Source organism: Mytilus trossulus, chromosome 10 (assembly GCF_036588685.1).
Source record: "Mytilus trossulus isolate FHL-02 chromosome 10, PNRI_Mtr1.1.1.hap1, whole genome shotgun sequence".
Lineage (NCBI taxonomy): Eukaryota > Metazoa > Mollusca > Bivalvia > Mytilida > Mytilidae > Mytilus > Mytilus trossulus.
This window is the reverse complement of record NC_086382.1, coordinates 34,154,426-34,182,269: the sequence shown is the minus strand read 5'-3', so window position 1 is coordinate 34,182,269 and position 27,844 is coordinate 34,154,426. Positions and strand designations below refer to the sequence as shown.

At 31.9% G+C, this 27,844-nt stretch overlaps 1 protein-coding gene across 1 annotated transcript in view; it reads right to left on the bottom strand.

Moving 5' to 3' along the window:
* Nucleotides 1-3,000: 3,000 nt before the first annotated feature.
* The window catches only part of LOC134687844 (coadhesin-like), a 38,512-nt gene continuing 13,668 nt past the window's right edge, over nucleotides 3,001-27,844 (bottom strand). The window contains exons 6-11 of the mRNA XM_063548303.1: nucleotides 20,992-21,162; nucleotides 18,308-18,475; nucleotides 7,428-7,598; nucleotides 5,838-6,008; nucleotides 3,560-3,700; nucleotides 3,001-3,020 (exon numbers count right to left, since the gene is read on the bottom strand). Coding sequence (XP_063404373.1) covers nucleotides 3,001-3,020; nucleotides 3,560-3,700; nucleotides 5,838-6,008; nucleotides 7,428-7,598; nucleotides 18,308-18,475; nucleotides 20,992-21,162 — 842 coding nt within the window. The remainder of the gene's footprint in view (nucleotides 3,021-3,559; nucleotides 3,701-5,837; nucleotides 6,009-7,427; nucleotides 7,599-18,307; nucleotides 18,476-20,991; nucleotides 21,163-27,844) is intronic.

Genomic DNA, 27,844 nt, shown 5'->3' with positions numbered 1-27,844 from the left:
AATGACATATCTGTAAGCAATCTTGAATTACTTTGGGTTGAAGTGAGGAATTGTAGTAATGAAAAATTTTTAGTTGGTGTTTTATACCGTCCCCCAAACTCAAGTTCTAATATATGGGACTTATTTAGTGAGTCAGTTGATAAAGCACTTGATTGTAATTTGCCAATTTTCCTTTGTGGTGATTTCAATTGTGTTATGATGTCAAACTCAAGTAACTCTTTTAAAAAGTTACTTAACCGGTTAAACTTGGAAAATGTTGTTTGGGAGTCTACCAACTTTACAACCCAAACTGGAACTTGTATTGATTTATGTGTGACTAATCGCAAAAACTTAATTAAATCAGTAACAGTACTTACACCTATATGCAGTTCTCATTCTCCTGTTTCAGTCGAAATTTCATTTAAAACTTTTAAACAACATTCGTTTAAAAGACAAATTAGAGACTTTAAGCGGGCAGATTATGAAGGTCTTAAAAACCAGTTGAATGATACTGACTGGGATGATGTTGTTTTTAATTCAGATAATATAAATGATGTTTATACGAACTTTGTCAAAACATTCGAAAGTACTGTCAATAGATATATACCTACTAAAACTATTACAGTTAGACCAAATGATAAACCATTTATGAACAACTTGATAAGAAACAAGATAAGACATCGTAATAGAATTCACCACAAAGCGAAAACTTCAAATAACCCAGATCACTGGAAAAAATTTAGAGAAATTCGTAATGAAATTATCAGTTTAGTTAGAAAGGCAAAAGATGATTATAAGTGCAAGCTGACATCACAACTTATTGACAAAAATATTCCTCCTGGTAAATGGTGGCCCATTGCCAAGTCTATATCAAATTTTACTAAAAATAGAGATTCCCCCCCTTTTTTGGAAAATGATGGCCAAATTTTTATTCATCCATTGGACAAGTCAGAGATCCTGAACAATCATTTTGCTGATATAGCTAATATTGATATAGAACCAGAAATTCCTGATAATAATGAGCCTCCTCCATGTCGTTTAAACAAATTTGTCATCACTGAGAAAGAAATTTTAGACCAGTTAAAAATTTTGAATGTTAATAAACCAGCTGGACCCGATGGTATCAGTCCTAGAATTTTAAAAGAGGTTGCTAGCTTTATTTCTAAACCATTGACTAAGTTATTTAATATGTCTCTATCAGTTAAACAGGTTCCACTGTTATGGAAAATTGCACATGTTAATCCTATCTTTAAAGGAAAAGGTAGTCCACATTCAGCTCTAAACTATCGTCCAATATCTGTTACTAGTATTGTTTGTAAGATTATGGAAAAAGTTTTATTTAAACATTTGTATAATTATATGAGGAGTAATAACCTTTTGTCAAAGTTTCAATCTGGATTCCAACCAGGTGATTCTACTGTTAATCAGTTAATCGAAATATATCATAAAATTATTAGTAATATGGATAATGGTAGGGATGTTAGGTTTGTATTTTGTGATGTATCTAGAGCTTTCGATAAAGTTTGGCATAAAGGACTTTTATTTAAACTGAAACAATCTGGCTTAAATGACCAGCTCTTATCGTGGATAGAAAGTTATCTTTCGGATCGTCAACAAAAGGTAGTTTCAGAAGGCTTTTCGTCAACTCTAAGAAGTGTACATGCAGGTGTCCCCCAGGGATCAGTTTTGGGACCCTTTCTGTTTCTTGTTTATATAAATGATATAGTTAATGACATTGCTAATGATATTAGACTTTTTGCAGATGACACCTCTTTATTTGTCATAGTAGATGATGATCATGATGTAGCAGCCGCTTCTTTAACTAATGACTTAGATGTTATCTCAAATTGGGCAAAATCATGGGCTGTTCAATTTAACTCGAAGAACACTAAAAATATTGTATTTACTAGAAGGGAAAGGGAGCATCCACCTGTATTTTTTGGGATAAATGGTGAAGAGGTTGAGAAAATAAATATTCACTGTCATCTTGGGATAACATTTCAGTCATCAGCTTCATGGCATACACATATTGATATTATTTATAAAAAAGCATGCTCTCGTCTTTCTGTGCTTCGCCAAGTTAAGCACTTATTAGATAGGAGTTCACTTATCCGTATTTATTATGCTTTTATTAGACCTATATTAGAATATGGTGATGTTATTTGGGGCAATTGTTCCCAGCATGAGACTGAGCTCCTTAAAAATATTCAGATAGAAGCTGCTAGAATTATTACAGGATTACGACGTAATTCCTCCAGACAAAAACTTTATATTGAATTAGGTTTAGAAACTCTGGAGAATAGACGTAATAAACATAAGCTTATACTATTCTATAAAATATTAAATGGGATGACACCTGCATACTTATATGAGTTAATCCAGCCATATCTTCCCAGACAAACCCCTTATACTTTGAGGAATGAAAATAACACTTTTCACCCGCCTCTTGCTAGAACTAGCTCTTATTTTAATAGTTTCATTCCTTCCACTATAAGACTTTGGAATAGTCTTCCTTTGAGCTTACAAAAGTCACCAAGTTTGGGTATATTTAGAAGTGGACTGGATAAGTTTTATAGGACTGGTGATATATTTAAACCTTTCAACTATGGGATAAGGAAACTTAATATAAGTCATTGTCAACTCAGAAATAATGCTAGCAACCTTAAATCTCATTTATTTAATCAGTTCTTATCTGAGAACACTTTTTGCACAAACTGTAACCATCCTGTTGAGGATAACAAACATTTCTTTTTTATTTGCCCTAAGTATAATGATGTAAGACAGATCCGTCTTGATTCCATTTACTCCATTGTTGATAATGTTGACATAGATATTGAATTACTACTTTTTGGAAACAGATTATTAACATATGATATGAATATTGCTATTTTTAAATCTGTTCAGAAATATATCAGTGACACTCAACGTTTTGTTTGAAACTTACTTAATTTTTGTTTCATCTAGTTTTATTTTTTATTTTTTATTTTTTTCTACACTCCAACGTTAAATTCATTTATTCCACTAAGCAAGCTTAGTGTCTCCTTCAAGCCATATATATATTTCTAATGACTTATAAAGGATATTTGCATGTTTCAAGGTAATTTAAATAACTGATGATTAATTGCCTATATATTTATTTATACTTTGCATTTATTAAGTAACACTGTTAACATATTTCGCTCGTGTGTGCTCACAAGTAGCATGCATGTTCCACTAAATTGCATTATTTTAAATACAGTTGTTGTATAAATTGAATCATACCTTGTACATGTATTATGGAGAGAGCTTTTATATGCTGTGCCTGTTGCTCAATCCTTTTCATATCTTAATGAATAAAATATGTTTAAAATCAAATAATATATTTAGTTATGTTTCAATGTTTGCAAATAAATAAACACTTGCCTATCAGGAAAACATTATTTCAATGTCAAAAGCCGAAGTAATTTTAAGAGTGCTCAATATTATGTTCAAGTGTTGCATATTTTACATTTAACTAGTAAGTAAGTACATGAATAAGACTGATAATACTGCCTGTAAATTGAATACGTACTAGGACAGAGTTTCTTTCCGCATTGTCTACCTTCTAAGCCAGGGCCACTACAATCCGGTCCGTTGTTAGCTGGTGCTGGGTAATCGCATAATCTTACTCTCGTTTGATGCCCACCACCACAGCTTACAGAGCACATTGACCAGTCCTTCCAAACTCCCCATTTTCCAGCTACTATAAAACATAGTGAAAAGATAAAGTCGCATGCATACTCTAATTGCTTAAAATTGAAGTTAACTATTACTTGATTTATTTCACAAAACTGAGCGGGGTTTAATCGGTTTGCATATTTAAAACCAGTCCATCTATATACAGGTGTTTCGGGATAAACTCATATGATACGAGAGACTGGTGAAAAATAATGTTTGTTCAATTCTTGAACTAATGCATAGAGAATAATACATGGCAAAATCCGTATCATATGTCGTATCATCCCGAGACATCAATATCAGCCCGAGGGCCTTTAGGCCCGAGGGCCTTTAGGCCCGAGGGATGATATTGGTCGAGGGTGATACGGCATGTGATACGGATTTTGCCATGTATTATACGCTTTATCATATATTTCAACAAAAGAGTTTTATATTATATGAACTGTTTTCTGATCCATAGCAATGGGTTACCTTCAGTTCTGCTTTTGTCTTGTTTCAAAGCTTTAAAATAACTGCTCAATTATTTATACGATCACCTAGGTTACCTCACAATCTGTTTTTTTTTGAAAATATTTTGTTTATTTTTGTATATATTTGAGTGTTTTGTATTTTTTTATAGTTGCCTTTAGTGTGCCAAAAAAATTGTTGTAAAAACTTGATGTTCGTGACGTCACATACAATATGAAAACTTGATGTTCGTGACGTTACATACCAAACAATGACGTCATTCAAAAAATTGACCTATTTTTAGAAAAAAAATTCTTAAGCAAAAAAACCCCAAAAAACTGACTTTAGTTTAAAAAAAAAAAAAAAAAAGGTATGCGATACGGATTTTACCATGCGATACGGGGTATGCGATACGGGGTATGCGATACAGGGTAGGTGATACAGACTGGAAAAAAGAACCTTTATTAGATATACAAAATAGCTGTATTTTGTACTAAATATATGATAAATGTATATATCATACACTTAGTCTTTTGTGTACGAATTTATCATTATTTACGCCAGTAAATCGTATAATCGTCAATTTCTTTTTTTGTTTCTGTCTGTTTATGAAAATATTGCCGCTCATTAATTGTCGTGTATTGAAACCGTAGTTTACCGATTGTCACCTTATAGTGAACCATCAACGAATAAGCATGAAAATTGAGCACATGTATAACATAATCAATCAAATAATAAGACCCATGCGTATTGCGATCCCATGAGTTTTACGATCATGGTCACGCTAAGTTAAATAACGAAAACAATATTTTTTTTTAATTTGAGGTTTCATATGACTTTAATGTAGTGTCCAGTTATTCGTAACAAAGCATACACTCAGTTGAACTGTCAATCGGTTTAGTGACATTAATAGGTGATTAGAAATCAACAATAATTATAACGGCCATCATCCTTATCACATACATCTTCAAAGAGACTGTTCTTATGAAAATTGAACTGTAAGCTCCGCCCGATTAGTTGAAATAACAGTGGTAAATAAACTCATTATATTCCAGGATTAAAATTTATATATACGCCAGACGCGCGTTTCGTCGATTAAAGAATCATCAGTGACCCTCGAATAAAAAATGTTTAAAAGACCAAATAAAGTATGAGGTTGAAGAGCATTGAGGACAAAGAATTCCTATTTTTTTTGCAAAATACAGCTTAGGTAATCTATTTCTGAGGGAGAAAGCATACTATTCTGTTACATGTATAGACAGCTTTTATTCTATTTTTTCATGAAAAATGTCTTTTGTAATAACCTACCATGTATTTTTTATTTCATTTCTAAGTTTTAATAACGAATTATGTGATGTTATAATACACTTTCCATTCGGATTCATACGACAAATACTAATGTTAACAAAACATGTAATATAAAGCATGTATAGAAGGTATCTAGATACACTCAACACATTGGTGTTGAGAAAATCAATATGAATCAATATGAACAAACGAATAACAACACATATATACCATACCATATTTAGTTATGTTTCAATGTTTGCATATCATTAACAACTTCCTATCAGGAAAACATGATTATAATATCGAAAGCCAAAGTAATTTTAAGAGTGCTCAATAATATGTTCAAGTTTTGCATATATAACATAATACTAGTAAGTAAGTACATGAATAAGACTGATAATACTGCATGTGAATTGGATTCTTACTTGGACACAGTTTCTTTCCACATTGTCTACCTTCTGAGGCAGAGCCACTACAATCCGGTCCATTATTAGCTGGGGCTGGGTTAACACATGCTCTTACTCTTGTTTGATGACCACCACCACAGCTTGCAGAGCACATTGACCATTCCTTCCACCCTCCCCACTTGCCAGCTACTATAAAACATAGTTAAAAGATAAAGTCGCATACTCTAATTAATAAAAATTGAAGTTAATGACTCTTCTGTTACATGCAAAGACAGCTTTTATTCTATTATTTTATGAGAAAATTTCTTTGTAGTAACCTACGATATACTTTAATTTTATTCCTAGCTCACTTGACCTTAAAGGTCAAGCTTAAAGGTCAAGTGAGCCTTTGTCATCACTTGGCGTCCGTCGTCTGTCGTCATCGTTCGTTGTCGTTAACTTTTACAAAAATCTTCTCTGAAACTACTGGGCTAAATTTAATCAAACTTGACCACATCATCATTGGGTATCTTGTTCAAAAAATGTATCCGGTGACCCGGCCAACAATTCAAGATGGCCGCCTTGGCTTACAATAGAAAATAGCATTGGATGACACTTCTAAACAAGTAGTGAAATAAGATTCCCCAACAAAACAAATAAACGGAGCAATTCAGTTATTTTCATTCTCTTGATGTGATTAAGCTTTTGAATTTGCTATTAAGTTAAAGACTTTGCGTTTTGAATATTCCTTAGGTTAGTAGACCATGTAATTTATTCGTTCCAGTCACCATCAACTACAAAAAGGTGACAATACGATGTCGTTGTCACAAAAATATGTTTCCTTTTTTTTCTGTTCAACAGAACATTCGTTGAAGAAGGTATATAGATTAGACAGTTGTTTTTCCCGTTTGAATGGTTTTACATTAGTACTTTTTGGGGCCCTTTATAGCTTGCTTTCCTGTGTGAACTAAGCGTCCGTGTTGAAGGCTGTACCCTGACCTTCAATTCATTCAGGCTATTTGTATTACCATGATATTTCAGATTTACCTCAAAATATGTTTCTTCTATGCAATTTAACAGTCAGGGGTATTTCTAATGACATGTGCAAAAACACTTAATGATTTTTACTTACTAGTGTTCCTCCCGTTTTTTTATGGTACCCACAACTGGTCATATTTAATATATCCTAAACATAAAATGAAACGGTGAATTTCCCTAAGACTTTGGCAGATGATGCATGGACCCCTTCCTTTTCAATGATGTAAATATGAGAAAAATTAAACGAGAGGAAAATTTTGGTGTTACCAAGGCCTACCCCCATAAATCATATGCATAACTTCACTGGTATGTCATAAAATTGGCTTATACATTAATGTGACTTTCAACTTACTAGTAGTTCCTATGGTTTAAATAAACATTTGTGGTTTGATTGAAAATGAGAAAAGTATCAACCAAAGATCAAACTACATGGATATAGGCAACAACTCTATATCACCCAAACTGGGACAGCTGTTTCTCGTAACGAAAAACGAACATAAGATTCAGTTACAAATTACTTATACTCGAAATATAATTTGTCTTCTTACTTAGACAAGGTTGAAAACATTTGATATACATTTAGATACTTACTTGGACAAGCAGTTAGTGTACACGTTTTGCTCTCTGATGTAAATTTACTGCAAGCTGGTCCAATTTTAGCTGATGGTGGGGTTTGACATGTTCGACGCCTTTCCTGGTTACCACTACCACAGGTTACAGAGCAAGGAGTCCAGCAAGTCCATTTTGAGCAACTTCCATTGACTGTAATGTGGTAAGAAAACATAGTTGCTTGATAATACTAGAACATGCATTGCCCTATGAAGCAATCAAAATAATTGAATATTGCCTGTTTTAAACATTTAAACTACAGAGCTACAGTCGTAAAAATGCATTCATAAAATCGAAATAATTCATATTGGAGCGTCACAGAAGAGTCTTTTGTAGACGTAACGATCGTCTGGCGATAATACAAAATTTAATACTGGTACCTATGATGAGTTTATTCATATGCTAATCCACCATATTTCTTACGAAAATACCGAGTAAACAGGATGTATACCATTTATACTGCAATCAGCTATTTTACTTTACAGATAAAGCTATACGTATAAACTAACCTTTAAGCCCTGTCTACTTACCGGAACTACTGATTTTCATCAACAACGTCACGTCACAACCATGACAACGTGTACAAACAATGGTCAAACTTTGGTAAATTTAAACTTGTTATGTCTTCAAATTGGTAATTTATATACCATGTTTATTAAACGTTATTAATTAAGTTCATTTTCCCAGTTTGATTCATTAAAATATCAATGCCTTAACGCCTGGACTACGGTCATAGGGAAATACCCCAAAATGGTACCCCAATAGGGAAATTCCAAACCCTTTTTTTTAACAATATTTGTTACATATATTTTTTTTTTTTTATCGATTTCAGTATAAAAACAATATACGTATTGCGTCTTGAAATATGAAATTTATTTGTATTCGGCACGAAACAGGGGAAATGCTCGATAGAACCTCCCATCTCCCCCGTTTCTAAACCTCATACAAATAAATTTCATATTTCAAGACACTATACGTATATTGTCTAAATATTATAATGTCTGCAAATATCCGTACATTGGATTATCATTTCAACAAGCTATATTATTGATTTATCGAATGATGTATGAGTAACATCAGAGATATATTTACCCCATGAATTTGGTGATGAGAATAGAGATAAACACTCAATTCGCTAGAAATTCAAATTTCAAATTAGATTTTTTACCTTTATAGTTCAAGTATCCTGCGACATGGCAAACCTAATATTCACGAGCCAAAGATTTTTTTTTATATCAAAGTGTTAAGAAACTTTAAAATCAAAAAGCTGAACATGTTTGATATACTTGAATGGCTAAGTTTTACGCTTAAAGAAGAGAATGTAATCCAAAACGAAATGTTTTATATTATATCAAAATCTTCATAAATGTACCCATATTGAATTATTGACTTCCCAAACACTAATTTGACGATATTTTCCAGTTTGAAGTGACCTTACATCGGAACTTCTTGTTATAACTTGGCACAGCGCAAGTGCGAAGGAAAACCCGTTATAAATGAATGTTGACACACTTGCTTATGTAGATGTAACTTAATACAATTGAATAAATTTAATACAACAAATCATTTAACAGCTGACAAAGAATAGTTTAATTAACAAAAGAAAACGAATGGAAAATATAAAAACAAAACAAATCCCGTCTCCTTTCAGGATTGTGACCTACTGAATTAGACGTATTACCGACTTTCTACCATCATTTGCAATAACACGGGTGCCAGATGTTGAGCAGGATCAGCGTCCGGAGCATCTGAGACCTTCCACAGATTTGATAGGGTTCGAGTTGCTCAGTTTCTAGTTTTCTATGTTGTGTTTTTGTACTATCGGTTGTTTGTTTGTCTTAAAGTTTTCTGTTTTACCAATGGCGTTGTCAGTTTATTTTCGACTTATGAATTTGAATGTCGCTCTGGTATCTTACGCCTCTCTAGTAAAAATGTGAAGTAAATTATGCATTGAAGGACACCTGTAGTTTCTTATATTCCGGAATGATTCATTTATATTATTTTTGAAATCATTCAAAAGTTCCATCATTGGACAAAATGTTGGAGAATATTTGTGATAGTGATTACTGCAATTTATCTGGTAACAATTCGTCCAGTTTATGAATGTTGATTTCAGTCAAAAATTAACATCAGAAATTATTTCAAACCATTATATTTATTAATCAGATTTATCCGGTATCTTATGCATCGACCACGCACATTTCGTGTTAGTTGTGAAGTTTGGGGCATGTACTATTTATCTTGGGACAAATGTGTAATGTTAACCAGACAGAATCCAATTCGTTAAAGTATTTTTTTAAATCCACTATTCAAAAAGAACCAACGTATTATTAGCTTGAAATTTTATGAAACATGAAACAAAAACAATCGCACCCATGCAATGCATATACGTAATAAGCGAATTTGATTATCGTTTTATTTTTCACAATATTATTATATAATTATTCATTCATATACATGCTGCGTCCGAAGGAGGGTTTAACACATACCTATCGACATAGATATTTATTTAATACTTATTTATTGATTTTTAATATTGCTTTTTGGTTCGTACTTGCAAGATAAATTATTAAAATCGTCATGAATATTCAAATAGTAGTTGCCGGAACTAATTTAACCTGTCCTAATATCCAATGTATACAACGAAGCGTGGAACGACTCAAGCACATTTCTTCTACAATTGTTGAAAAAAACATATTTGAATTGTAAATTATTTTGGTTTAAAACCTATAAATCATTATGTTTTATGTTTATTGTTGATATTTTAGTACATACTAACTCAAGCGAATTCGTTCATTATCGGTTTGTTTCAACATATCAACATGTGAATGTTTTTTATATTTCTTTATAACTATAATATTAAAAATCCTATTTTGAACATTTTGCATTCTATATAATATTTAAATGCAGTATTACATTAGTTTAAGAATTATTACATTTGTACGACGCTTAAGCTGATTATATTTGATTACTACTGTACTTTAGTACTGGGACTATTCAAATATAAAATTCTGTTGAAATAAAGGAGATTATTTGATTTAACGTAACATGTTTTACAAATTCTGCAACAATATTTATAACAGAATTTACAATAAAACAGACGGTATTAAATAATTAACCATAATTTTTCAAAGGAAATGTTACCTTCATCAAATGAAAATTATTGTCTTTTGAATAAACTCATCATATATACGTGCTTTTATGGAAGAAAGAAAACCAATCTGAATGATGCAAACCTATTTACAAAATATTATGCCTACTCATTTCTTACCTGTTTGAAAGATTAGGAACATCAAATGAATCAGAAATAGCTTTTCCATGATGACTGTTTTATGCAACGTGTCTGCTCAAAATTATAATATAAAATGGAAGATTGTGATACTTAACGTTGCCAAACTTGTCTTTAAATACAGTATTTTGTACAAGCTGCGACTTCATTAAGTTATGACCTTATGATTTTGTTTGAAGCATAACATTAAATTATGTTCGTAATATTAAACTGGTTAAAAGTAGGAGACCTATTTTCGGTCAACTGTGGGTTATTTTTTCGCTTCTTTACGTGGGAAGTCATTCATAATTAAACAATTTAGGAAATCTCAAAGTAATGTCTTACTTGCTCAGTGTGCAATAAAACAAGCCTGGAACAATCATAAGTAATATCCAGACAAAAACATGAATAGGGACAGGTTTGAGATGCACAAATCACATGTCTGTTAATCGTTGTCGCTAGGTAATTTTAAATGATTCCTTGTTCTATTCTATCACATATCAAAACATTTTTAAAGGGTAAAATCTGTTAGCATCAATCATGGACCTTATTTAACGGATAAGGCATGTTAGCATTTCCATGAACACATTTATTTTTTAAAACTTCAATCAAAACAACGCACATTAGTAAAAGCAGTAAATTAAACCTACCATTACTCAATTGATCGTATCTGCATTCTCATTTATTTGTTAAACTCGTATTATGATTTCTTTCGTCTGAATCTACCATCCAACTTTATATAAACCGGAATATGTGGTTTGATTGTTAATGAAAAAAAACTCGAACAAACGTCAAAGAAGTTAACCGCTGCATGTCCCCGCATGACTTTTAACAAAGCCCATAATGTATAACCAGTAGCAACTGGATCCTAAACGACAAATGCAAACGAATTCAAACAAGAAAACCAACGGCATGGTTTATGTACAAAACAATGAGCGAAAAACAAATATGTTATACAGCAATAAACGAAAACCACTGATAACACCAAGATACAGGCACATACTGAATGTGAAGGGCCCAAACATGTGTGTTGTTGTGCGGGGAGTATAACTTCCAATCCAAGACTAGTCCGTGTCTTTGTAAGTCCTTATTCTGATTTGTATTGATTTGATTAGTGAAGCCGTTTTCAAACTATTTTCATCGTGTGGTCTTATGCAGTACTGCTACACAGCTAGGTGGAGAGTTTTTCACACATCAACTATGTTTACCTTGCAAGTGCATGTCCCAAGCTATTAGGCGGTGATTAAGTGGTTGCCGTTTATTGTTAATTCTCTTTATTGTTTTCGTTTCGTTTAGTGTTTTCTTGTGGTTTGTCGTTTAACCATCATGTCAGGCTAAATTGGTGGTGTGTTCAAAAATGTTCAACCCTGTACCATTGTGTATTTGCATGACCCAAGTCAAAAACCTATTATTCACTGGTTGTAGTTTGATGCCGGATTTCATATTATTTGTTTTTCGTTAATTGTTTTGTACATAAATAAGGCCGTTAGTTTTTTCCTGTCTATTTAATTAATTTACATTTTTCATGTCGCGTTTATAGCTTACTATGCAGTTTAGGTTTTGCTCAATGTTGACGGCCGTGTGATAACCTATAAATTTCAACGTTTACATCATTTGGTCTCAGCTGGAGAGAGGTGTCTCATGTACATTTCAACATCCAAGTTGATAAAAAAAACATCTAAAATTATATATACATGTATTTATGTATAGCAGAAAAAGAATAATTTTATGTATTATTTTTTTTTTGGGGGGGGGGGGGGGGGTTACTTCAGGCTAATATACTAGGAAAATAACCGAATTTAGTTAGTAATATGTTATTCCATATTTAGTGCAAATGAATTATTATCGTTTCAAAGTCAAATGTACAACCCTTTCCGCACCAGGTCAATGCTTATTCTAATGCAACAACGTTTGTAACGTTCATTTTGATTAGATAACGTCACTTATTTACATGGCATCAATTGACAATTGATGCTATGGGACGTACGCGCAAGCGCAGACGGCATGTGACAGATTTTAAATACATGTTTTAACGTTGTTTTCTGTCAGTTTCATTAGAATGGAGATAACAATATTGTATTTTAAGCTAACGCGTCGCCAGTAAACTTAATTTGCGACCATTAAATCCCCAATTGATGCCGTCGGAGCTTAAAATACAATACAGTTATCTCCTAAATGAAGTTAAATTCATCGGCACAGTTTTATTTATGTTTTTTGTTATAAGTTATAAGCTGTTCATCAGACTATACACGGTAATCTTTTGTAGTTTTATTTAATAACAACGCAAATTGATATTTCAAAGAAAGGGAGACAATAGATTTATAAATAGTCCCTAATGTCCAGCTATATTAATTGGAAAAGAAGTTCACCTCACTACGATCATTGTGGCCGGCTACCCCTTGAATACAATTATGGTTACATTACAAATCTAACATATGCAACAAAAATAACTTATCTTGAAATCAAGTTGGCTAATTTAATACGATCATCAAGATCAAAATTGGATTCAAACCTCCTCATTAATGCTTTTAGATATCCTAGTAGCTATAACAAAAGTTGGTGCATGAAATAGGAGATTACATATGCTCAATGGTTCATGTCTAGACATAAGTAGCTTTTAATTAAACCTGGAGTGCTTTGAAGTGGGAATACTTTTTATATATCGTTCCAAGGTAAAATATGTAATTGATTTATTGTTAGATGCTTAACGGCAGGTGACGAATTTCAACTTTTGAAAACGAGCAACAAAATATAAAAGTGAGGTTTGACCGTTGAATGAAAAAAAACACTCGTATATAGCTCACCAATTTAAAGTTGAGCATCATGAATGCATTTAACGGTTTTGGTTGTGTTCAAATTTCCGTTTATAATTGTTTTTTTTGTATACAAAGTATAGTAGAGTTCACAGTTATAAGTTAAAAGTAATCGACGAAAGAAACATGTAGACTTATAGCACTAGACTGAACAGAATAATAATCGGATATACTAGCTATAGGTTATCAAGTGTTTTAAATTATCATTTTGTAGATATGTGTTTGCCTCATCATAGTCATGCACTGGGGGAAATAAACCATGATTTTAAAAATGAAAACAAATTGTCTTCGTGGCCTGAGGGTTGTAACCCATTACCAATTTATGGGCTGACTTTTGTCTATGTTGAATAGTGTATAAAAGTGTACGAAAATTATCTTTTTGTGGACTACAATTGATCTGTTATAAAAGCTCATATTCATTAATATATTTGATATCTTTTTGTTGCATTAGAGGTAACCGGTGAGATAACGAACCGACGAATAATGACGAACGAACGTATTGGGAGCAGTGATTTTCATATTTGGTAAAGTTCAGTATATTCGAATAATCGACTTAAAAACCCCTTGACACCTCACAAAGTTTCTTTTATTAGTAAACAATGATAAAATACGAGCTTTCAAGTATAAGGATGGATATAAGACTATGTATTTTTAACTTGTATACCGGAAGTGCCTTAAACGGATTAAAACGAAACGGTACGTATAAATGAATACCTGTGGTTTTAAAGTCACGTGAAATGATAGCATGATTTATTCATGGGGACAATCTTTAATTACCACGGTGCATGTGTTTGATAGAAAAAACAAAGATATTGAATATACATTAAATTCAAAAATAAACATTAAACGAGGAGAGACTTTTTTTAATTTTTTTTTTATCCTGCGCGACAAGTTCTTTTTTCAAATTTAACATTATTTTTTGTGGTAATTATCCAAGATAAGATTTTTTCTTCCTTATCTGGCCATATTAATTTTTTTCTCAAAATTCAGAATCAACTTTATTATTTCTGAAAAAAAACATGCCCCCACCCCCTCTTCATGTTAAATGGTCGGTCAGGGACAAATGTATTTTTTTTTAATTACTTGTTGCACATTTCTTGCAAGGGACATTAAGGAACTGCCCCTAACAACAAATTTGCAACAAATATTAAAAAAAAATCATTTGACATCCCCAAACCCGCCCCCTCCACCCACCCCGTTTTTTTCCTATATATTATTTTATATCGCAGATATAGCGGGTATCGATCATCTATCTTTGAGAAGGGTATACAGAGTCAACTATTTGATTCTGAAGGCGACGGCACGGCAGCTATACGCAAGATTATTTATTACATATGTATTATTTTATTGTATAATAGAATTTGAAGGCCAAGTTTTTTAGCAGGAAGCCAGCATACTCATTGCTATTTTTTTTTCTAGCCATAAAATTTATTTCTAAAATCTGCAAGCTCCGATCCTAGATTCAAAGATTCGTCCCCTTGTCCCCATTGAGTATGCGGTATTGCTGTTTTCATTTCATATTTGGTGCGGTAAAAAGAAAAGTACGCCTTAAAAAAAAATGGAATTTAATACTCTGGAATTATAAAACTATATCAGTATATTTTATTGGGTTAGTCATCGTTTATTCTGCAAAAGAAAACATAGTATATATATATGACGTTTTCTGTAAAGTATTCGGAATTCTTTTTTTTTCTTTTTTCCTTAATTACAAAGAGTATAAGGAATCCCCCCTCCCCCTTTTTGTTGTTTTTTATTTCTTGCAAGGGACTGTCAAAAAATCAATTGACCCCCCCCCCCCCCCTCCTTTCCCATTTTGCACATCCTTTTCCTAAATATTATTTTGATATCTCAGTTATAGCGGGTATCGATCATCTATCTTTGAGAAGGGTATAAGGAGGCAACCATTTGATTCTGAAGGGGCCGGCATGGCAGATTTGGTCATGCAGATTATTTATTTTAGAAAAAAAAATCAACTGTTACACGCAGAAGGCTGTTCCCTACTCTAGGTGCTGGCCCAAATTCTAATTTTACCAAAATCAAAATCAAAATATGTTTTTCTGAAGATGTAAGTGCTCCCCCCCAAACCCCCCCCCCCCCCTCCCGCTTTCAAAACCCATCAGAAAATGCTGTGTGACTGACGACGACATACAAAATAAAAGAATAAAACAGACAGTAGCGAGATATTCATGAACACATGCATGAGACATCCTAACTTGAAATTAATGATCCCGCTTCGTGTCATACGGCAAATTAGGTGATAAGTTCGTGATTCGTACGTGATTCGTGATCTCACCGGTTACCTCTATTATAACTCTCCACTTAAACAAAGAGAAAATTATAAGTAAAAAAAAAAAAAAATTGCAAATAAAAAAAAGAAAATATCAAATGAACTAACCAAAAAGGCACATTGACAGAGACCTTCATATTAAAATAAAACTAAAATAAACAACTAATCGGTGTTGCGTCTCTATTGGTATCACAGCCCAGTAGTCAGCACTTCGGTGTTGACATGAATATTAATTATATGGTCATCTTTATAAATTTGCTGTTTGTAAAAGTATGAATAATTCCAAATACCAAGGATTTTTTTATCCCAGACATAGATTACTTTAGCCGTATTTGACACAACATTTTGAAATTTTTGGGCCTCAATGCTCTTCAACTTTGTACTTGTTTTGCTGTCAATCTATTTTGACCTGAGAGGAATCAGTGTGGGAAGATTTTCCCGGATCTAAAGCAAGGAATGTTTACCCACATATACGCGTTAATATGTTCAGATATCATTGCTAAAAAAGATAGTTCCTCTGGCTTAGGAATCGCCGTACTCCTGGTGCATTATCAAAATAGAAGTTATGGTCTTATTTGTGGAAGACTCCAACGAACGTAAAATATTCATTAACACAAAGCAAAACGCGTTTTCCTGTTGTCCTATATGAAGAAAACGACACACATATATGTATATGACCAGATGAAACAACATTCTATTTTTAACACAAGACTTTTATGTAATGTCATTAAACTTTGCACTCTGACAGCTCTAATATCCAATATCTACTGTTGATAACAATCTACAAAAGATCAAAATGACAGCTTATGAAATGATTAGTAAATTTATATTCGTTTAACTATGCCTGGTTTGCAAAGTCTATCACATTAAATCATGAAGTGCTGATATATCAAATAGCGAATATCTAAGACAAACACATACAAAAGATCGTAACTAACTGCACATTTTGCATTATCTCAATTGTTGGATTACAGGAATACATAAAGAAAAGCATATTTTTTTGTGCGTGTATATAAGAACACGCTATCATCAGAAAATTGTGTAACACTTAAATTTTCATGATTTACCGATATGTAATTCAGTTTAAGAAAAGCACCTAATAATTGAAAGTCAACTAATTACATGTGTATTTTCCTATTTTGCTACTGTTTTACTTTTAATCTATAATTCAAATAAACTAATCATAGATACCAGGATTGAAATTTTATATTTGCGCTAGACGTACGTCTATATAAGATTAATCAGTGAAGCTCGAACCAAAAAGTGTTACATAGCCAAATAAAGTAAAAATTTGAAGAGCATTGAGGACCAATATAAGTTTTGCCAAATACAGCTTAGGTAATCTATTCCTAAGGAAGAAAAGCCTTAGTATTTCAAAAGAAATAAACATTTACATTGTTTAAAATTATGTTTTCAGTTCATAATGTACCTAGCCAGGGTTTGAGGAAAAAAAGGCAAATTAACATAATAAAACCATAACCATTGCCTACAAGAGCACATGATATGTTTTAATTGTCGTTGCCTCAATACCGTTCTCTTTTCCTCGATTGAGATATCACAGAATGATTTTGTAATGAAACTCCCAATGGTACATGACAGATACTACAAGTGAATATTGATCTGCTTACTCTTCCGGTGTACATGAGATCATCACACATTTCTGTTTGGGTACGGGTTACGCAGTTTTTAATTTTTTATGAGGAGATTATTTATTTCAAAATCTTCTGAACAGTGCGTCAGGTTACGAGTGATTTTTGCTGTTATAACAAAGCTACTATCTACTTATACAAGATTGAGTGCATTTGAGATTGATATACTTACTTTCATTGAAAGTCAGGACGTACACACATATTAGCCTACAATAAATAATATGATCGTAAATTTCAGTTCCATTTCATACGAAAAATATAGTATAAGCACAAACACATACAAGAATTATAACTTGTTGGAATTCTTTTATTACCCTCAAGTTCGAGTACAGGAGTACATGGACAACTAAAAATATGAGTGTATATTAACATCTGATTCAACAGGAAGTTGTATAACACTTGCATTCATGTTTACATACAATTACATGAATTAGACAGGTATGTAATTGTATTAACCTTGTTGTACGTGATCAGCTAATAACACATGCAACTTTTGAATTTTTGACTTTTGTCTCTACATTCGATTCAAAACATACAGTTGTTTCTTTTTTACTTTTATTGAATTAGGTTTCCCGTTTATCACTGAGCGATCATGGATTGATTATAGGTCTTACAAAGCTACAAACAATTGCTTACAAGAGAACGTTTACTAAAACATTATTTCTATGCCAAAACAAACATGTCGATACTTACACACCTCTTCAACCGTGTCGGTTTGTATACATCATTGGCTTTTAGATATTTTACAGTTCTTTAGATAATAATATGCAGCGTATATTTCTATTACGAAACAACTGCCTTCTTGGAAAAGACTGAACATGTTTGTTTTAAATTTAAATACTTACGACACCAACTAAATGTACATGTTGATTTTTCTGTACCAGAGCCACTGCATGTTAAACCGTCGTTAGCTGGTGCTGGTTTATTACATGATCTTCTTCGAAGACGGCTTGCACTTTTACAGGTTCCAGAGCATAGATTCCATTGGCCCCATCTTCCCCAATTACCATTTACTGCAAAACATGGAAAGACAAATTAGTTTTATACTGTTATCGCCCCCAAAATGGGGGTTCCTACTCTTCTGTTAAAATCAACTTTCGTAATATTTCTCCATTGAAATTTATTTTTTATTTTTCAATTTATAAATGTTTCAATAAAAATAAAACAATATTTCAAACTTACCATACTGTTATATGTAAAATAATGGAAGGTAAGGAAATATACACAATGTAGGGCTTCTCTGGCTACTCTTTATCAGACGGAAACCCAGTTTATATTAAACAAAAGAAATGGAAATCTTTGTTAGAGAAGGTAAAAAAGGTGAAGTTGGTAAATTTGAGTTGTTTACATCTGTTTCCATGGGCTTTAAAAGTTTAATAAATGTGCCTAATTTCGGATTTTATGCATCTTGTGTATGTGTTTTACTCGTATTATTGAAATGAGCTTTTAGATATTTGTAAACTTTTAAATTTTAGACAAATTTTTACAAAACAGTTGATTGTGGTAGGTGCAAATTCACGTGGATCTTTTTTGTGCATAAGCATAAATTCCACCGAAAAAAATCGAAAGAAAGATAATAGATTTATCCTAAAGCATTCATTTACATCGCTGCCCCCGGTGACACATTTTTTGGGGGAAAAAATCCCCAAAATGGGCAATAATTTCATCGAAAAGAGAAAGTCGAGTACACCTTTTTGAGTTCAGGCGCGTTTGAGTTTTTTTTTTATATATATTAAGCCTGTAGGTTTATACCATTACATTACAAATTTACAGTACTAAAAGATGAAATGTATAGGTCAAGTGAAATACCTTTCTAATGAGTCGGAACAACTGAGTAGGTGTGTTCGAATAGCAAATGTTTACTAAAAGTACTTGACGACAAGTATTTTTGAACTTTCGAATATTCCCCCTGACAACCGATCAGTAAATAGTTTTCGAAAGTTAAAAAAATAATTCGAATTAAATATTTCATGGAGGGGCAGACCAAAACATTTCAGAGGTTGAAGACTAATTACCCTAGATAACACACACAAACATTGAAGGTTTTTTTAAGGTATACATTTATTAGATCCACCAAAAAAGTTTGTCGTCAAGTACTTTTAGTAAACATTTACTATTCGAACACACCTACTCAGTTGTTCCGACTCATTGGAAAGGTATTTCACTTGACCCATACATTTCATCTTTTAGTACTGTTAATTTGTAATGATATTGTATCAACCTACAGCCTAAATATATAAAACATAATAGAATCTGAAGCGAGATGATGTATCAAATATTTTTCTTTTAAACGTTTTCAAGACAGAATAGTCAACTCAAATACACCTGAACCTAAAAAAATGTACTCGACTTTTTCATTTCGATGAAACTATTGCCTATTTTGGGGAGTTTTGTCCAAAAAAAACAGTCACCGGGGCACAGATGTAAATTGATGCTTTAAAAAGATAAATATATTATCATTCTTTTGATTTTTTTTCGGTGAAATTTATGCTAATGCACTAAAAAGATCCATGTGAATTTGCACCTACCACAATCAACTGTTTTGTGAAAATTTGTCTATAATTTAAAAGTTTACAATTATCTCAAAGCTCAATTTAATAATCTAGTAAAACACATAAATAAGATGCATAAAATCATTAATTAGGCACATTTATTAAACTATTAAGCCCATAAAAATAGATGTAAACAATTCATAATTACCAACATCGCCTTTTTCCCTTATCTAACAAAGATTTCCATTTCTTTTGTTTAATTTCCACTGGGTTTCCGCCTGATTAAGCATGTTAAATGATGATCAACAGCTAGAAGATACACTTCTCTTTTAAAATACAAATGGCATATAAGGATCATTATGATACTATGTGGATAAATTTATGAGTTTTCAAGAGCTACATTGACAGCGCTTCATTACTACATTAATGGCTTCCATTTTTACGATTATAAAAATTAGATGGCGTAATGGTGAGATAATTTTGACAAAGTAGAATCCTGACTGTTGTCACTTTAGTAATTTGTTTTTCCTTATTAAAGAAATTAACATTATTTTATAATTCTTTTTGTCGGGGACGATTCAGACGTGTTTGTGTCGATATTATTACGTCTGTCAGTGTCGGTCAGTACTAGTTCTACGATAGAAAACTACGGTAATTTTCTTCTTTGTTTTTTTTTAAATAACATATATACCGGGATTAATTTTGTGTCTTAAACTATCCGATAAAGTTAAAGTAGATTGTAAAAGTAATTTAATACGAAATAAATTTAATTAATAGTTCTTAATGATAGAACACTTACAAAAAGATGTAATGTATTTTCAATTAAAAGTTTTTCTGCCTAGGGATTAAAATCAATACGTTATTTAAAGTTTGAAGCAAGATTCAAGTGATTGTCATGTTATTTTTGCATTGGAATGCTGTTCAGTTGTTTAGGGAATAAAATACGATTGAATATTATGCACAAGTTCTGCATATTTGACATAATGACTGATTACATGAACAAGACGGAAAACATGTCATATAAATTGTATACTTACTTGGACAAAGAGTTGATGCACAATGTCTACTTTCTGTATCAGAGCCACTACAATCCGGTCCGTCGTTAGCTGCTGCTGGGCTATCACATGATCTGCTTCTCTCTTGGATACCACCACCACAGGTCTTAGAGCACATTGTCCAGTCCTTCCATTTTCCCCAGTTACCAGCTACTACAAAATATAATAAGAAAATACAGTTGTTGACTCGTCTTGCTCAAATTGAGATTACCTGCTCTTTTGTTAAAGACAACTGTCTTCTTTTTTCCCCATTTGAATACATTTTTCATTACCTTTTTTTATTTCAATTTGTTTAAGTACTATAGAAATAACAAAATTTTAAACTTTCAATACTTATACATTTAAAAAAAATAATAAACGGTAAGAAGATATATATGTTAGCGGCAATAAGTGAAATTAGGCATTAAGCTTAAATCCTAGGCAATAAGCTAACGCCTAGGCATTAAGTTAATGCCTGAAATTTCCAGGCATTAAGCTTATTACCTGAAATTTGGTGATGATTATTCATCCTATTGCCGAACATGATTTTAGGCAATAAGTGAAATTTTAGAATTTATGTGTTTTTACTGATTTTTCTTGAAATTAATTTTTTTTCTTAATTATATTCCTAGTATTAATATACGTTTATCTGACTAATCTTCTAATTTTAAAACTGTTCTTTTTTATAATAGAATTATCTCATACTTTTTTTGTGGAAGTACAACAAATAAATATGATTTAAAAGTGATTGGTTCCCATAAGATAAGGGAGATTCTATATAATACTTATAATAATTATTTGAAAATGTTTACACTTCACTGGTCAAGCTGGTTTGAACGGGTCAAAAGTAGACAAAATTAAGATATGATTGTTTGCTCACCATTTACTTGGATAAGTAAATTTTCTTTGTTAAAACATTTGTTAAATGCCCTCAGGCCATTTTGTCTTTTTCAATTTTTAATCAGGATTATTCGCAAGCATGTCTATTTAGGAAAAAATTTCTTGAAAATTTGAAGTCTAAATTCGAATCAGGGAAAACAAGGAGCATTTACCCTAGAGTAAAGTACCATGATCTTTTGGCAAAGATTAAACTTTTGGAAAAGAAAGCGACAAAAGATTAAGAAGGTATGACATTTTTAACATTGGTTGTTTTGAGAGGTTGATAACTAAAGTCAGCAAGAATGATGAGGGAAATTTTAGGCAGTGGCTATTTGACCGGCACCGGCTAAATAGCAAATTTGCTATTTGACCGGCACCGGCAAAATAGCAAATTTGCTATTTAGCCGGCACTGATTAAAACTGTTCATTGATGTGATTAGTAGAGAGTGAAAAAGCTTAATAATAATTTAAAATCATTTTATCACAATATCAAGCATTAAACATACAGTACATTCAAAAATAAAATATTGAAGATGTTCATAAATAAATAATTTATTAACTTTATAATATTAATTCAAAGCATGAAAACACATTTGAATATACGTTACTAAATATATTTTTTTCCAAAGTCCAAATCTGTGTAAAATCTATGGTTTAAATATCCTGTTACAAAACCAATTATTTGCCTCTTTTTTGGACTCAATTGTAAACATTGATTTAATCAAAAAGTATTGTCAAAACGATGCATGGGAAGCTATTAAGAGCGTTTATAAAGAGAAGAAAAATAACCCTATCTACATTATGCAACATATGCACACATGATGCAGATTCAAAAGAAGCCAGTTTACTGTGTAGTTCCTGTTTTGAGTGGTAACATTTATCTTGTGCTAGACTAAAACAACTTCCAAAGGCAAATAATTGGTTTTGTAACAATTGCAAATGTGAAATCATGTGTCTTTTTGAAATTCGAAGCAAACAGCTTTTAATATTGTCTTTTTTATGATGTTCGTAGTTTTACATAATACTATTTTCATAGCATAGCAGGATATTTAAACCATAGATTTAACACAGATGTGCATCTTTTTAATAAATATTTTAGAAAAAAATATATTAAGTAATGTATAAACAAATGTGTTTTCATGCTTTGAATAAATATTATAAAGTTATGAATTATTTATTTATGAACATCTTCAATATTTTATTTTTGATTGTGCTTGATATTGTGATTACATTATTTTAAATTATTATTAAGCTTTTTTATTCTCTACTAATCACATTAATGAACAATTTTATTCAGTGCCGGCTAAATAGCAAATTTGCTATTTTGCCGGTGCCGGTCAAATAGCAAATTTGCTATTTAGCCGGTGCCGGTCAAATAGCCACTGCCTAAATTTTAATATGTATGCTTCCTAGAGAATGAAGCCTTATTTGGTAAATGTGCAACAATTGGATTAACATCAGAAACCAAATTCTGAAAGAAATATTGATGACCTTCGAAAAGGAAGAGGACTTACTTAAGCTCCAGACAGAGTCTGTAAATGATCAACCTGTAACTGAAAATGAAACAGAAAACACTGTCGATGCCTCCGATATAGCAGAATCTATTGCAGAACCAAATGTGGAACATTCTACTTCAATCACTGATGAGAAATGTTATATGACTTTTATATAAAAACATATTTTATCTGTGATTTTATTTCAGTGGATGACATTTTAAACTTCAGTTCTCGTAATGTTATTACGTAATAAATGTATAATCTTTATTTGATTAAATAAGATGTCTTTTATTTATCGCATTTATACTTTAGGCATTAAGCTTAATGCCTGGACACAATTTTCAGGATTTAAGCTTAAATCCTAGGATTTAAGACTAATGCCTTACATCATTTAGGCATTAGACTTAATGCCTAGGCGTTAGCTTATTGCCTAGGATTTAAGCTTAATGCCTAATTTCACTTATTGCCGCTAACATATACAATATAGAAGTTATCCAGCTACTCTTCTAACATTTGTTAATTGCTTTACTTTATCTGAGAATTTCACCTTATCTTTTATTTTTCTTCCGGGTACCTTTCAGTCGTGTTCGCTACCATATTACGTATGTGAGTGTCGTTCAATACTACTCAATTCACAACTACAAACTTTTCAGGTTTTTTTTTTCACGGACATACCAATATCCTGTAATAATAGTTTTAATCTCAAACTGTTCGATACGGTTAATATCAAATGCTACAGACGTCGCGTACGGTGTTGGTGATAATACGGGTTTTGCTTTCCAGTTCGCCTTTATTGCATTTGTTAGAAGTTTCGAAATTGATAACTATATAAATGTATATATCAAAATGTGCGTAATTAAAAGTAGAAATGGAATATACCTTAAAATCAATACTTTTATTCATTTTGTTACTCGAATGATCCCTAATAACACTGATTTTGAGCGTGTAGACAAGTAACACCGCGACATATGATCAGCGTTGATTTGAAGTTATTCTTGTCATTTTTTAAACTTATTAAAAAAAAGTTGTACTCCTAGCAAGAGAAGTCTTTGGTGTTAATGATGTATGTTTTATTTATGACGTCATCGTTAACTGGACGCGTCTGACCAGCACGAAAAGTTCACTTTGTTTTGTGGACAAGCCGAAAATAGAGAAAAAATATGGATAGTGGTGAAGATAAGAGTGATTTTTAAAGGTAATTCAAATAGATTATTCCGAAAATGATATATCTTTTTATTTCGTATATAATAAGGAAAAAAACTAAAAAGTTTTGTTACAACATTTCAAAAGATCGTGGCAGAATTAATGATTTTTTGAAATTTGTATTTCTGTCAAAAAACCCAAATCTCGCATATTTTTTTGAGCTCTTCAAAATTTGAACGAATGCTGCAGATCCAAACCACAATTTATATATCCACCCTTTCTGTGTCAAAATTATACAATAAATATACAACTTTCTATGTCTTCAATTAGTAAGTTTTGTTTAAATTATGTTCTTAATTGTTTATTTTATTAAATCCGTTGAAATGTCACACCCGCCGTTTTCTGACGTTTTGGCGTATTTGTTAAGTGTCTTATGAAAAGTAAAAGGCAGTTGCAGTCTTTTCTACGATATGAAATATTATTCAAACATGATAACTTATTTTTTAAGTGTATGAAAAAAAAATGTGTCGAAGTTTAAAAGGAAATATTGAAAAAAAAAAAAACGCGATCTTTTTGTTTTTGTCTAGTCAAAATGTCACAAAACGCCGTTTTTTACATTTTTGCTACAAGTATGATAAGTCATATTATACAGTTTTGGAGAGGGGGGATTTCAAATTATAATAGCACAAAAGATACTATATAACATTAAAATCTACTGTTCAGGGATTTTTTTGAAACCATTTTCGATCACATGTCGGAAGTAATAACGACACAGTCAGCGACTTCTTTTGTCTAGTCATAATGTCACACAATGCTTTTTTACTTGTTTTGACGTTACGTTCTGTAAAACTTGACATGTAGAACGTTGAAAATTGCGGAAGCCTTTACGTGCCATGCTAATTAACTTTTTCCAATTTGATATAACGAATTTTGAATTTGATATAACACATTATGAATTTGATATAACAAATTATGAATTTGATATAACAAATTAACAATTTGATATAACAGATTATCAATTTGGTATAACAAATTATCAATTTGATATAACAGATTATCAATTTGGTATAACAAATTATCAATTTGATATAACAGATTATCAATTTGGTATAACAAATTATCAATTTGAAATAACAAATTGTGAATTTCTCTACCAATAGTATGATTTAAAACCCCAAGGGTGACTGGGGTATAGAAATATGGTCACTTGGTCTTCTCCCGACCGGCAGTAAAACGCTTGCCGAAGTGGGGCGTCCGTTTGGCTGTGCGGGATGTATCAAGTTCGCAGTCACGTCCGGTCAGAAGGGGGACGTTAAATCCGATGCCTCGTGTAAAGAGAGTGCCACGCTCTTTGCACGTTAAGAACCCTTGCAACAACTCTTTGAGGAGTCCGTAGGTGGCCTGTTGCAAGGCAAAATTTCTGTCCCTATCCAATATACCCTCATTTTCCAGTGGCAGTCCAAATTTCCCCGACCATCATCCTAGATGGCCTCTATTACAACAACCTACCTATTGTATTTATTGTTAACTTGTTCTCGTCCTGAATATGCATGAAATATTTGCCACTGGACGTTAAGCAACCAACAATCAATCAATCAATCAATCAGTATGATTTAATTATAATAATGAGATTGATTGAAACATTGCGTAACCCAAATTGGCGCATTTTTTTGTGTATTGATTCATTGTTTATCTGACGTCCAGCGACAAATATGCCATTGAATGCTTATTCAAAACTTACTTAACAGGTTTAATGTTTCTGAAGCCCTCTCCCTCCCCTTTTATCTATTATTTGAGGCAGTTTGGGGGACTAGTTTGAACGTTCTCTATTCAGTACATGGGACCTGGTGTCTTAGAACGAACGATTATAATAGAAAAAGGATCAATTTATATTGCACATTTTCAAAATCAGAAAGAATGGATAGTGTGTTTCTAGGGATATAGGAACATGCAAGGATAAAAAATGCTGGCATGCTTCTTTATCAATTTCGATGGGCACATACAAGGATTAATGAAACAACCTTAAGTTCATCCTTGCATTTTTCTTTATATATTTGTTTCAATATTTATTTTGTTTGCACACTTCTTATTAAAAACAAAGACCCATGCGCGAGATCTGGAAGAGAAAACCCATGCAGAATCAGTACAATACTGTTGATAAAGTTGCAGAAGAAATGATTTTTCTCTTTATCTTGTCTAGATTGTGGTGCACATTCGCCTATACATTGTATTTTTATATATGTTGTTTGCAATTTGATGATAGTATCAAGAAAAACGTAAATAGCTGTTTGACAACTATAGGATTACTTTTATTTCCATGATGAACCAAAGTGAACATATATATATACATACAACTTTAATATTAAACCAGCATAAATTAATGCTCGTGGTTTTAGTATTATTCAACTAGGAAAGTTTTCGCTAAAATGGGCTATCGAAAATACAGCTGAACGCATTAATCCTGCGCTAAAATGGGCTCTAATGTCTGCGCTAAAATGTCCCCATGTAGTTTTTTGCTAATATTATCTGCGCCCACTTGTTTTCTTGTTCATAGTTGAGATTAAATTTCTTTTTGTTTATGAAATAGGCAAATTTGATTAAATTAATTTTATTGTGGTTAATTTTGAATTTGCTTTCAACTGTTGATTCTTTTAACATTTAATAACATTTAAAACAAACGATTCAACTAATAAATTTTTTATTCGGAAATTATCAAAAGCGGATAAAAGAATAAGCCCTTGACACCATTTGCGAGTATGATGGTCTTGTGAAACAATGATAGTCCGTCGGAAGGGGGCGATAAATGACTGACCCGTGTTAAGAGAGAGCAATATCTCTTGCACATAAAAGTAACCCTTTTAGATTTCGAAAAGAGCAGGCTAAGGCTACAAGGAAGCACTCGCACCCTCAAAGTGGAAACGGATTAATATAAGTTGTAATAACTTGTTTCGCAACCCACTATGAATAAATATGTTTACACTAAAAGAAAAAGCATCAGAAAAGACAGTGGTTTAAACTTTTTTAAAATATCCTTTTTCACTAAAAAAAAAAAAAAAAAGGAAAGAGAGAATATCTTTGCTCCAAGGGGATACTAATTTAAATGAATATTATTTTTCCGTTTTAATTTAACTGTACTTAAAAAAAAAATATGTGCCGCTTTTGCATTTCGGTTCTATACGTAGCAAGTCAAGCAAACCGCTCATATAAATTATGCTGTATGATTGAGCTGCACGAAATAAAAAAAAGTACTTTTCATTTTATGATAATTTCAAGAACATAAAACAGGTTTATCGTATTTTTGAAAAGTGTTTTCTTCTTCTTAGGAATATACACACAAT